This window comes from Apteryx rowi, unplaced genomic scaffold (assembly GCF_003343035.1).
Source record: "Apteryx rowi isolate R43461 unplaced genomic scaffold, aptRow1 scaffold_633, whole genome shotgun sequence".
NCBI classification, from domain to species: domain Eukaryota; kingdom Metazoa; phylum Chordata; class Aves; order Apterygiformes; family Apterygidae; genus Apteryx; species Apteryx rowi.
Window position 1 is genome coordinate 14,873 of NW_020450909.1, and position 12,929 is coordinate 27,801.

General features: G+C 38.6%; 1 protein-coding gene across 8 annotated transcripts in view; it reads left to right on the forward strand.

Moving 5' to 3' along the window:
- Window positions 1–104: 104 nt before the first annotated feature.
- The window catches only part of AIG1 (androgen induced 1), a 130,930-nt gene continuing 118,105 nt past the window's right edge, over window positions 105–12,929 (forward strand). For 4 of the 8 annotated variants that reach the window (XM_026084298.1, XM_026084301.1, XM_026084299.1 and 1 more), the window contains exon 1: window positions 106–329. In XM_026084298.1, the coding sequence (XP_025940083.1) occupies window positions 189–329 (141 nt within the window). In that variant the 5' untranslated portion in view covers window positions 106–188. Of the gene's footprint in view, window positions 330–12,929 lie in introns of all 8 variants that reach the window. The other 4 variants (XM_026084303.1, XM_026084302.1, XR_003256403.1 and 1 more) reach the window with 3 other exon arrangements.

Sequence of the window (12,929 nt, forward strand, 5' to 3'; positions counted from 1 at the left end):
CGCTACGCCCCGGCCGGGGCCGAGCGCGGCGCGGAGGCGTACAGGGGCCCGCCCGCACCAACACACGCACTGACACAGAGCGACACACACCGCGCGACACACACCGCCCGCCACACACACACACGCGCGCGCGCGCGCGCTGCCTCTCAGCCCGCCGCCGCGGAGGCCGCCCCTGCGCAGCGTGCAACATGGCGCTGGTGCCCTGCCAGGTGCTGCGCGCCGCCATCCTCCTGTCCTATTGCTCCATCCTGTGCAATTACAAGGCCATTGACATGCCCGCGCATCAGACCTATGGAGGCAGCTGGAAATTTCTGACCTTCATAGACCTGGTAAGTCCCCCCTGCCCCCTCCGTCAGGCCGCCCGCGTAACGGCCGCTGCCGCCGCCGCGCGCGGGGGCGGGGACGGGCCCGGCGGCTCGCGCCCCCCGGTGCCGCGGCCCCGCTCGACGGCAGCGCCATGAGGTGACCTTAAAGCGGGACGGCGACATGTTGTGGCCCCGGGGCCAGCCGTGAGAGGAGCCAGGCGGGCGCGACGGCCGCGGAACTGGGTGGTTTGCAAGGAGACAGACACGGACAAAGCCCAGGAGCTGTCGTGCGGAAGCAGGCCACAGCGGCTCGGAGCCCTGTGGGGAAAGCGTGTCTGCCGCCCTGTCATGGCCATACTTCTGCCATGTTTCCTCTCTTTTTAAGGGCTGGCAGTAAACACCAGAACCTGCTGGTCCCAGTGTTTGCCTCCCACCTCATAAAATGTGCTGTCAAAGCAGAAAGCACGTCTTGTTCCCTTGGCCCGCCAGAGGAGTCTTTCCCCGGCAGGTGCTGGTGAGAGCGCAACACAAAACCCACTGAGCGGCTTGGCCTGCCGCATCTAGTTAGCTCTGGTTTCAAACWCATAAATCTGCCTATCAAACCAAAGATGTTTCTTTTCACCTTTCTTCATAAGGATCCAGATCGTGAGCTATTGTGTGTAAGCCCACTGGAAGCCCCCAGGTGCTGCAGCTGGCCCTTGCTGGTCAAGGGCTATTTTTGCCCCCAGTTTCATAGCCTTGCTGCCTCAGTAGCAGTGTTGTTTCTAGTGCGCTTGGGAGGAGAGGGGGTGGGAGGAAAAGGGGAGATGGGAGGAGAAAGTTGGTTTCTGATTCAGAAATAAGATAGCAACTTTCACCTAGCACCTAGATCAAAGCAAGTTTTTTTTTTTATGAATCCACAGTGTAATTAGACAATACATTTTATAGTTCCTACTGAGTTACAGAAAAGTCTGAAAAAGTCTCTATTTCAGTGTTCCCTGACGATAAAACCTTTCACAGCACCCCATTCTTGTTTCACAAGTATTGCTATATTAACTGCCTACACACTTGATACCCAGTCAGTAGGTCAAGTTTGTGAATTTGGAAACCAAACTTAGACACTTAACCTAGTAGGTCGGGGGTGCAAATTTCTATATCAGGGTTAAGATAAGGTTCATTGAGCTCCCTTTTTTTTTTTTTAGAGAGAGAAAAGAAAGAACTACCATATTTTTTATTTAACCAAGACAATTTTTTTTGCTGAGTGCCAAAAATTGGCTGATCCTCTGAGGATCCATAGCCATAATGGGTGCTTTTACTGCCATTGTAAAAGGGTGTCTTAAGGCCTGGATTTTTTCTGGAATGCAAACTAATGTCTAAGTTTGGGGTTTTTTTCCTTTTGGGCTGCTGAACAGTGTCATCAGTGATACTGATTGATAGAAGTTAGAGTCAAATCCCATTAAGTTAAGGCGGAACTGTTGACTTTAGTGACAGTTGAATTGGATGTGAACCAACTAAAGCTAAAAGCTGACAACCTTGTATTTGAATCTCCTTCACCCTTTTCTCTGTTTTTATAGTTCTAAAAATCCTTGGAGTATTAAGTGAACTAAGGCTGTTTGTCATGCATTGGAAGTAACATTTGACAGTGCATGATATTCATTATTTCCCAAGAAATTACAGCGTGCTGTCTATGACAAGTTCATGTGGACTTTCCCACCAAAGCATACACATAGTTCAGGCTACTTCTGACATGGCCCAGAAGGTCAAGTAAATATGTAATGCTTTCTAAAATAAAGACTAGAACAGTTATCAACTGCAATTAGTCACTTCTGTCCTTTAGCTCATAGATGTCATGTGTTACCCATAGTCAAGTCTGATAGTCGAGAAAAGGTTAATAGTTCCTAATAGTCTTGATTCCTTCCGAATAATGGACACAACTACTTGAATGCCTTTCTTGGTGCGTAGCCAGCAGATTGCCCTCTCCACTTCTTAACAATATTTACTTATGTCCAAATACCTCTGGTAGCATCTTACCTAAGCAGACCTCTCTTTATGTCCCCTGGGACAACTGAGAGACTTCAAGAAACAAAACTCTGTTAGATTCCTGGGGAGGATTCCAGGAGGAATGGTTGGAGGATGTTAGGCATACTTCCAAAATCCTGTATGTTAACTAAGTTTTAAAAAGCTCGTCCATAAGTTTCAGTTTCCTCAGCCATGTGCTGTGTTCCTGTGTCAGTCATATTCAAAGGCTGTCTAGACAAAATATCAGCAATGCCAGAGTCTTGGCAGACGTGTTCTTGCTACAGATTGTACCTCCACAAGCAGAGATTTCATCTTTGACATCACAGAAGCATATAGAAGTTCTTTCAGTTTCCAGAAAAGGCTACCAGTTTTTGCGAAAGCAAGTTTATGAATTGAATGTGAAAACTAATTTGGAATTTTTTCCATATATCCAGTTGTAATGGGACATTTCACTCTCAGCATCAGTAAGTGCTTCAGAGATTTAGATAGCTGGCTTTGCAGAGGTGCTATTTAGTTATTTGCGTGTAGCACAATTTTGAATCAAATTATGAAAAACTACTCTAAACTCATCTGAAGTAAAAACTTTAAAATTCCTTTAAAGTAAAACACAAGACATAGCAAAATGTTCCAAATCTATGTATTAATATAAAGAGTAGATTTATAGGCCTTACACTGTTTATAGAAGTTGAGCATTAAGAGGAACTTGTTCAATACAAAGCTAAAGACTGTAGTATTCTGTATAGTATAGTATAGTAATGCTATGTTGTTTGAAAAGAGGATAAATACTTCATTTTTATCTTTTAGAGAATGCAGTGGCTTGCTGCTTCTCAAAGTTTGCATTTATCTGTTTTACCTGCCCATCCATGACATTTTAGATGTTCATGCAATAATATTTTACATGTTGATACCTAAGTAATATTTACTTAGATACCAATATTCATGCTTAATATCTCCTGTCCTTGGAGTAAAGGAGAGAATAAGCATTACTGATGACTCTTAACTGCTGTGATATACTGACTCAGTTTCCTTGGAGTTGTGAATGTGTTGGCCACTCTCCCTATGTCAGTAGAGGCCTATGTCAGAGTGGCCACTCCCCCATGTCAGTAGAGGGGGTGTTTTTGAATTGTGAAGAGATGTTCTGAAATGAAGACTGTACTGGAAATATGTTTTGTCAGTACTCTGGATGTTCCTCACTGTGGCTGCTAACAATCATTTCTCCACTTCAAACTTCTAAAATCCTTTAGAAAACAGCAGTATCCTTGTCTTCATTTTATAGGGCAGTAAACTGAGGTACACAGAGGTGACCAGTTGCTGCCAAGATCAGTCAGTGGGCCAGGCAGATCAAATTATTGAACTGAATAATCAGGCTGCTTCATAACTACAACATGATGTTTTTTTCATTCAACCTCACAACACAAAACAAGTCTCAAAGATAGTTCCTGTGAAAAAGGCAAAGAATCAGATTCAAGATATTTCAAGAGATCTGTCTAAAACCTCTTGTATAGTTGCCTTTGTTAGACTCAGATTCACCATTTACAGGTTTTGGTGCTTCAGTACTGGACTGCTGCCCTGATCCCTGCATCACAACCCATGAATTTGTTGTTGAGCCTCATAGGAAAAGTTAGGTTAGGGTGAAAATGATGACAGTATGAAAGGATTCTTTGCAACAGGTTGGTCAGCCACACAAGTCTTTCAGGAATTTAGTACTTCCCCACTTGTACCACTGTTTGTTCAGTTTTGTAAGCAGTTGAAGTAGCAAAATTAAAGATAACTGGGTCATCTGGCATACATTGCAGTCACACCCCTATCTTCATAAACATACATACATTTGTTCAGGAATCCTTTGCACCAACTTGTCTAAAATGGCAGGATTCTTACTGTTGTAAGGATTAAGTTTTGTTCTTCAGTTTCTCTTGGTTCTCTTACTGTTGTGGAGAGAAGAGGCAAAAAAATAAACAGAATTTGTATTCTGGAATGAAGTGGAGCCTGCAAGTACCAAAGGAAGACCGTATGTCTCGTTAACAAAGGGCGCCCTGGTCTAAATAGCTTCTATTTTTCATTGTGCAATTTCCATGAAAACTTTGTTCCTCAAACAATGCTAGAATAAAACAAGATACTAATGCATGTACATATACATACAGTAACAAAATACAGTTTGGATTTTTTTGACCTTAAGGGCTCTCTGACAGACTGAACAGGGCAGTTACAGAGACAAAAACCAAGGCCAGAATTTTAGAAGGAGTCTCAAGTGTTATGATTTGCTAACAGTCTTATTTTGAATAACAGAATGTTAACATGGGTATTCATACCTCTTGATTCAGGGCAGCCAAAACTAGAGAGGAATTAATTTTATTTATATACAAACTTGTCTGGCCTCATACTTTTATTATTCCTTAAAAAAGCAAAGTGTCTGTTTGCCTGCGTTTACTTTTATACATGGTCTGGAAAACTGGGTTCTACAAAAAAAAATATCAGTTCTGTTCTCAGGCACAGTTTTGCTAGTACCTGCAGAAAATGCCTTTAAATTTAGTTTGATTAAGTTTAAATAAGTCATCAGAACGTAGTTTGTTTCTTCCCTTTGGAAAACTTTAGAGAGGCATATTATCAAGACTAGGACTAGAAACTAGAGTTTGTATACCTGTCATTTAAGTTTAACTTATTTAGTGTATTAGTTATATTAAATTATATGAGGTACATTTTCTAGATAAGAAAAAATCTAGCAGCTTAAAGCATGGGTAAAAATTATAGATAGGATGTGCCCAAGTTGGGTTTAGTCTTGCCGATGGGAAGTCAGATGACCAGAATATGTCAGAGGCCAGAAGATTCAGAAGTGAAGAATAAATTGGGCGTTTTTCTTAAGTAAAGGTCAAAAAGCCAGCTTGATTGCAAACAGCCAATATAGTCATTCCCTGGTGTAAAATAAGATAACCTTTGTATTAGTAATAGATTTATTGGTTACCTTATAAAATCACAATGCCTTAGTATTAATCATATGCTGTTACATTACGTAGACTGTCTTACCACTAATATTAATAAAATTATAACAATAAAAGACAGATTTTGCTCTTTACCTCTTCAAGATAAAGCTGAATTTTGAAAGTAACCTTGATTTTCTTGGTCAATCATTATCCAAATAATCAAATACCTCACAAATTTAATTCTGTTGTCACATATAAATACTTAATATCTAGTATGTGTGGTACTGTCCTTCATTTGTTCCTGTATCTGTGTTAAAGATTTTGAGATTCTCTTGACTGGCTTCTGTAAACTCTTAGTTTCTTTCACATGAGGTTCTTGAACTACTGCAGTTCCTAGCTGATGTCTGGAGATCAAAAGGCAGTTTGTGTTCTTCCAAACTGTGCCACCGACTTGGTGTCTGAAATTGAGCAAGTTTCACTGCAAAGTGTGCAGGTTAAACTTACCACAACCCAGAGGACACAAGTGAAAACAGATTGCACAGTCTGTGGAATATAATTATAAGACACTTTTCCCAGTTTTCCATTGCTGAAATTAATTTCACCTTCTGCTTTTCTCTTTCATCATCTGTAAAGTTACCCTGATACTCACGCACCTTTGTCAAGTGTTTTACTGCTTTTGTATGAAAAGATTACAGAAGTGTAAAATATTATTATTCGTTATTCCCAGAGGTAATTCATCACCATTTCTAAATATCTCAGTGTTCTCTACTATAACAGAGAATACAGTCACCAATGTTTATCAGTCTACAGGGAAAGAAACTAAGAGATTGCTCTTTGAAGAATAACAAGGTGAGGTTTCTTGATTGCGCTTAATGCATTTGAGAGAAAAGGCAATGATATACGTAAGGGAACCTTTTAAGAAGTGTGTGTTTCAGAGTTTTCTTTTTCCTTCTCAGGCTGTAAATATGTCAGAGAAACAGTTATGTATCGCGCTGTCAATGCAGTAACAAAAATGTAATAGTATCACCATTTCTTATTCGTAGACCATGTTTTCCATTTGCTTTTTGTAGTGGTGTTACAGATTGAATGGGGTTTGAGCATTACATTGAAGAGTTCCATTTCCACATTTTATTAGCATGTTTTTATTTTACAATTGGACTTAAATATGTTGAACATTTAATTTGGGAATTCTCAGGAAAATTACAGCTGTCAAGAAATGTTTGTGTTGGCAGCAGACTTGGCTGAAGAGAGGACAAATTGGGATCGCTTTCTATGATTATAGATATAACTAATGGCAGTAATATTATTTCATAACTTAGGTAATAGTGCTATATTATGAAACAATGACAAATCTGTAGAGTTTTGCCAGAACAGTTTCAAATGATGACAACTTCAAGAAGTTGCTTTAGTGGATTTTCTATTCCCCTTTGAAAAAAATCTTATATACATTGCATTGCAGTTGGAGGATTTTCTTTATAATTTTATTTTAGTGGCAGGGATAACTGAATTATTCTTATATGCCTCCATATGGCAAAGTTCATAACAACACTGTTGTATTTTAAACAGTGGTTTAAACAATGACAACACATCTAGTGTATCTCAGGGAATTCCTATGCTGAAATTGAAATTGAAGTTTTGAGCTTCCCTGATTTGTTATGAATATAAGTCCATAATAAAATATTTAATTGATATATTTTTGACATTATAGCTGTATTTATGTTATATTAATGAGGCCATATAAGTTTATACAAGAAATAAATTTTGTGAGACGGTCCTTCTTAAGTTCTATTAAAGATTTTTATATAGCCTATTAAATCCTTAACTAGGATAGAAAATTTCAAACTTAGTGTTTTAAATTAGAATTGTTTTTAATAAAAATCAAATTTTGCTGTAATCTTTGCAGCTACAACAACCTGAGGATGTACAAAAAGATGTCGGGTAGAAGTCCRCATGGGTATTTGTTTTGTCCTTAAGCTGAAAAAAGAAATTAAACTTGATCTCTATAGCTGAACGTAGGGAACCACTCAAATGATAAAACCTAAAGCTTGGAATTTTAAAACTGTAGTATCCTCAGTAATTTTTAATTATAGGTTTAATGGAAATTGAAATATGCCAATATGCCACAATATGGCAAAATGACATAAAGTTGTTTAAAGGCCTAAATAGAAAAACTATGAAATTATATAACAAAACCCTGACATTCCACTGAAGTATACAGATTGAACAAAGTGAAACCACAATAAGATTTAATCAAAGTTGAAAAAAACAGACAATTCTGCAATATATTAAATATGGTACAATGTAGATTTGTTGCAAGAGATTACGTCAAATGTGTATTTATCTAAACAAAGCAATAAAATTAAAACATCTCAGATTCCTTCCATTGCATGCAGCCATTTCTGTGCTGCAACCTTCCCTATTTAATCATTGGAGTTGTCAGTGCCTGCCTATCGTGGTATTTGGAAAGCATTTTTCTAATTGTGGTAGTTTAATTTAGACTCTGATGCTGAGAGGAGCTCAGCAAAGGTGGAGAATTCCTTGTTATTTGCAGTTTTAATTGCTAATGGAACTCCAATGATTAAATGTTAAAAAGACCAACATCAGTGGAAGGTTTGTATGCTTTCAGCAGAATTAGAGAGAGAAACAAGTACTGGCATGTAATAAATTCACATGATATTGCACACGTTTTTATACTTGAAAGTAAGCGATATTATTGCTTGTAATATGCACGTGTAAAACACACATCAAATTCCTCTCATGTACATTTTTTTTCTTTTAAATTGCTGAATCTGAGGCCTGGTCTTCTCACCTTGGGATATCCAAGTATATATATGKCATATAAGGTAAAAAGAAAACCGACATTGCCTAGGCTTATTTTGAGGATCTAAATGAAGCACAAACTTTTTGTTGGCTCTATGAATGGAGTGAATATATTTTTTAATGAAAGCTTTTCCAAGTTTTGCCTTATTCACCTGCATTTAATAACTACGTTTTTCCCCATACCCTATTTTCAAAAACTCTGAAATTGTTATTTGTCTTCAAAGCCTTACATCCTTTGCTTTGTTATTCTTATCATTTACTATGCAAGATTTTTTTAACTCAACGTAATAAATTTACTACGACTGAAAAAGAGTGTAATTAACTTCAGTGGATGGAAAAGTTAAATTTGAAGAAGAAAAATCAGTTGAAAGCTGAAGTAAAACTTCTGGACTTTCTGGAGAGGAAGAACCTAAACTAAATTAAAATTTTCAAGTGTGCTTTTGTAAGACTTAAATAAAGCCCTGAAAATCTGGTGATTTCCCCACACACACACACCCAATTCATGGGATTAAGCATTCAGAGGATTTTCATCATCAATTTGCCAGTCATCTCAGGGTATTTTACACTCTCTTCACATATTTGGTGGTGTTTGTTGATTTGTTTGGTTTGGGGTTGTTTTTTTTTGCAGTATACTGCAAAATTTAGAGATTCTATTGGCTAGAAACAAGCTTATGTGAAATGCTGGGAGGAAATTAGAACCTGGTTTTCATTTGTTTGAAGACAGCTTCTGGCAACTTAGGTCAGTCCATGCAATTTACCCTCTGGAGTTTGAAACAAACATTTGAATGGCTGATGCTGTGTTCCCTGAACACCTTGTCTTGCACTGTCCTTGCAAGCATCCCGTTTATAGTAGGATTTTCCATGAAAACACTTGCCAAAGGGTACAATTATATAATTTCCACTGAAATCTATGCAACTGACATAGCTCAGGTATTTTTGTTGGTGTTTGTCACATTAGTTATAAAGTGCTTGAGGACAGTCTACAGTATAGCTTAAGACAACAGTAGCACCACTGGATTTTTACCAGCTGAATATTAGGTGTCCTGGTAAAGATAAACTCGAGCAGAAGGTGCAGGAGAGCAGAAGGCCAAATCCGTTACTAATTACTTGCTAGCTTTTCTTATAAAGCAAGGTACAAGTAAACCATATCTGAATGGGTAGAAAAGGTAGTGGTGGTGGTGGGATTTGCCATGAGTTAGTTTAAGTGAAACAGCTTAACTGAAGCTTACCTGTAAACCCCTAGGAATGCTACTAGACACTTTAGATTGCTTGAGTTGGATGTATTAGGACTTAACAAGGTACTTTATTTTTACTTTGTTGGGATTTGATTGGCTCCTACATGCTTTTGAAAAGCTCTGCCTGCATTTGTATATTGCTAAAATCTTTATTTTTAAACCTAGGGGTTTTTGTACCTGAGGGTGAATTTACTTAGTTGTTTTGTGTGTGTGTGCTCCATTTGCATATACTTTAGCAGGTGTCTTGAAGCTTTCTGGTCCTGGCACCACATAAGTAACAAATTGTTATTTATTATTATTGCTATTATTATTAGAATCCGGTGGGAGTGGGAGTTCCACATGCAGAGCACAGGTGGCATACGCTCCTAAATATACTTGATCAGATGCAAGAGGAAGAAAAGAAACTGCTGACTTTTAATACTGTTATATAAATTGGTAAAATGTATGAATGCAGAAGGGATGTTTTCTCTGTGAGACACGTAAAGAGCTTGTGGCTGAAGTGCTGGAAGCATTTCATACAGCTAATGTTCAGCCTAGCATCTCTGTGATCCTGAGACACTTCAATAGGACACTTTAACCTAGAGAAGATTGGGCTTTTTATGCCCAACTACTTGTTCAGGCTCAGCTCTCTAAAGGATGCAAGTAGAGAAAGTGGGAGAGAAAAGGAAGAGCTGACAGGATGACTTTGTACCTGGGTTGAGCAGGTCAAAGAGTGCACCGTGCTGATGAGCCTGGTGTTGAGACAAACTGTTATTTAGGTGTTTGGCTGGCAGCTGTGAGGATGATGTGAGGAAAAACAAAATGTGGAGATACAAAGTAGCCGGTATTTCTTGGCAAAAACAGCATTTGTTAGCTCCCTCAGACTCCCTTCCCTCTTTTGCCCCCTCCCCCATTTCTTTCTCCTACACAACCACACACACACACACACACACAGAGCCACACACATATGTGACACAGTACCACTTCCCTGCACACAGCTTGTTTAGCTTAGCACTCTTCTGCACAGTGGAGGGTGCTTGCAAAACTTTGCCCTTAGTTGGAAGCCATATGCGCTGACAGATGCAGAGGTCCCCATTTGCTGTTCACTTCAGCTTACAAATTAAAACTCCATGCTGTGAAAACTTTCTTGACCTTAATTTGCTTGTTATAGCTGTGCTCCAAGAACTGAAAATCTGCATGTGCATTAGACACAATTAGCCACATTCCTGAACGTTGCAGGGGTAACTGGGGAATGCATGAATCATGAAGGAAACCTTTACCTTGTGCAACTGGTGCACAGCACTGTACTTTTAAAATGGACATTCAGGAGGCTGAAAGGGATTTGGGGTTTTTGGTAATGCATATGCATCTTTGTGTAGATTTGATATAATTGTTATTTACTCATGCTGCTCATCATATAAAAATATTAAACTGTGTTTATAAAATCCGTTCTGTCGTCTCTCCACACACTGTGCACATCTAGGAGTAAAATGGCCTTTTACTACTGAAATCAGTTCAGTTGACCAATTAATGAACCATAGTTAGAAAATTGCAGTGGTTTGAATTACAAGACACTGTTAAGTTTTTGAATGTAAAAGAACTCCAACTAACAAGAGAGAGCAGAGAGCTTTAAGGTCAGCTGTCTCATGACTTACCATGCCTAGAAAGGGATATTCCTGTATTTATTAAGGAGCTAATGATTGTTTCTAATTCTAAACATATGATTATAGAAGATTAGTATTCAAATCTCCTTAACTTCTGTGCCAACCTAATTTCAGAAGCTAAACACCTCTAAATTTTCAGGGATAATATTCTATGTTATTAGTCCTATGGTATTTCAGGCTAAGTTTTATTTTCTTTTCTCATGGTCTGAGGCAGAAGCTACTAAAATGATACTGCCAAATGAATTAAAAGTTGTTTTGTTCCCCATTAATGATGAGGCTGAATTAAAATCACAAGATTTATTTTATGTAGAGGTGTTTTAGAAAAGGATGGGGGGACCTCTTGTTACTTTTGGGGTTTGAGCCAGATTTGATCTGAACTTCTTGATTTGAATATTCAACCTGCAGCGTATAAACAAAAACATAAATGTCTTTCAGGGTGTGCAGGGGCTGATTCTGTTCATCTACTACTAGCCATGTGAATGAAGATGTTCCCCCTTTGTCCTTTTCTGCTCTTGCCCTTATCACTCAGTCAGGCTACTCAGTTACAGACAGCTGTTAGGTGTCACTGTATTTTCTGCTCTTTTTTGCTTATGGCAACTGGTGCAACATCCCCTTCCRATACCCCTATTCCTCCTAATCTCTTCTTACCCAGCACCATCTCCTTGATCTTTTAGCTGTGTCCCAGATCCAGTTGCACAACCAATCTTCTTCCAAAAGCCTGTATTTTCCTGTCTAGTGTTTCTGTTTTTTATTACCACTGTACTCCTTAGGCTCTTTTCCCACCATGCACACATCCTGTCTTTTCTCACTGTTCATTCACTGTTTTATTTTGTCTTCTGCATCCTCACCCTGTCTGTACCAAATACCTGACCTCTACAGGTTCATTGTCATGTCTTTTTAAAACACTGTGTAGCCCAGTAGCACTGAAGAATCAGTCATCTCTCTTCAGAAGAGCTTGATTTCAGTCTAGTGATAGCCTCAAAGAAACAGCTTTCGGAATCATGTTATTACGAATCTTATGTTCTTATGTTATTATGAATCTTAGGTTTGCTTTCTAGTTTTGAGTAAATTTTTAACCATCTGGGTTACAGGAAAAAACACCCATAAGTGTTCAGCATAATGGATCAAGATTGTAATGTTTATTATGGTTTTAAAATCTTGTCACTTTTTTTAGTCTGCCATGCAATTTTTTTAATGATAAATTTTCCAATTCAGAAACAGATCCTTGATAGAAATTGATGTTTCAATTGAAAAATATAAATAATGTGGAGTATGGGATAATCAGCAATCACTGTTTATTCAAACATTTTCTATCTTTTCTTTCTTTTTATTTATATATTTTTAGTGAGATGCTGAAATTATTTTAGTTGTATTTTATATTTTGTAATAAGTAAACTGATCTCATAATTGTCATTGTAAGGATGGAAATTGGCTGCATTCAGTGAAGCAAACAAAAATATTTTGAAATACTGCCTAACTTACCGATTATTATTGTTGTTAATAGAAAAAACTTTCTTTTTTCATGTGAACATATGTAAGTATTTAGTCCTTGCTTGTGTGGGTGGCTTGGGAGTGCATGCAGGTGTGTACAACAGGTGTATACCTGTTGTGATTTAGGATATAGAAGTAGGGGAAGGGGGAAATCTGCATTTCATAGTGGTAACTTCCTACTCAAACCTACATGGAAGCATTTCCATTCTTGTGATGGGTTGCTGAATCTGGTAGCCTGATAGAGATGAGCCTGCTGCAACTCCATTTCCCCAGGTCCAACCAGTAGAGAGGCGCAGCATGTGCCCAGTAGGTACACCCACAAACACACGTATACAACGCATATGTATACATGACCAGCTGTGCAGATCAACACAAACAGAAACACTCAGCACTCTTGCACACACAAACAGCACCAGTAGCCTTCGTCCTGTTCTCCTTTCTGGCTGATCAGGATGAAGGCCCATTAGTGGGAAATATATACACAAATACAGTGTGGATCCCTCCAATAACTGGCCTTAG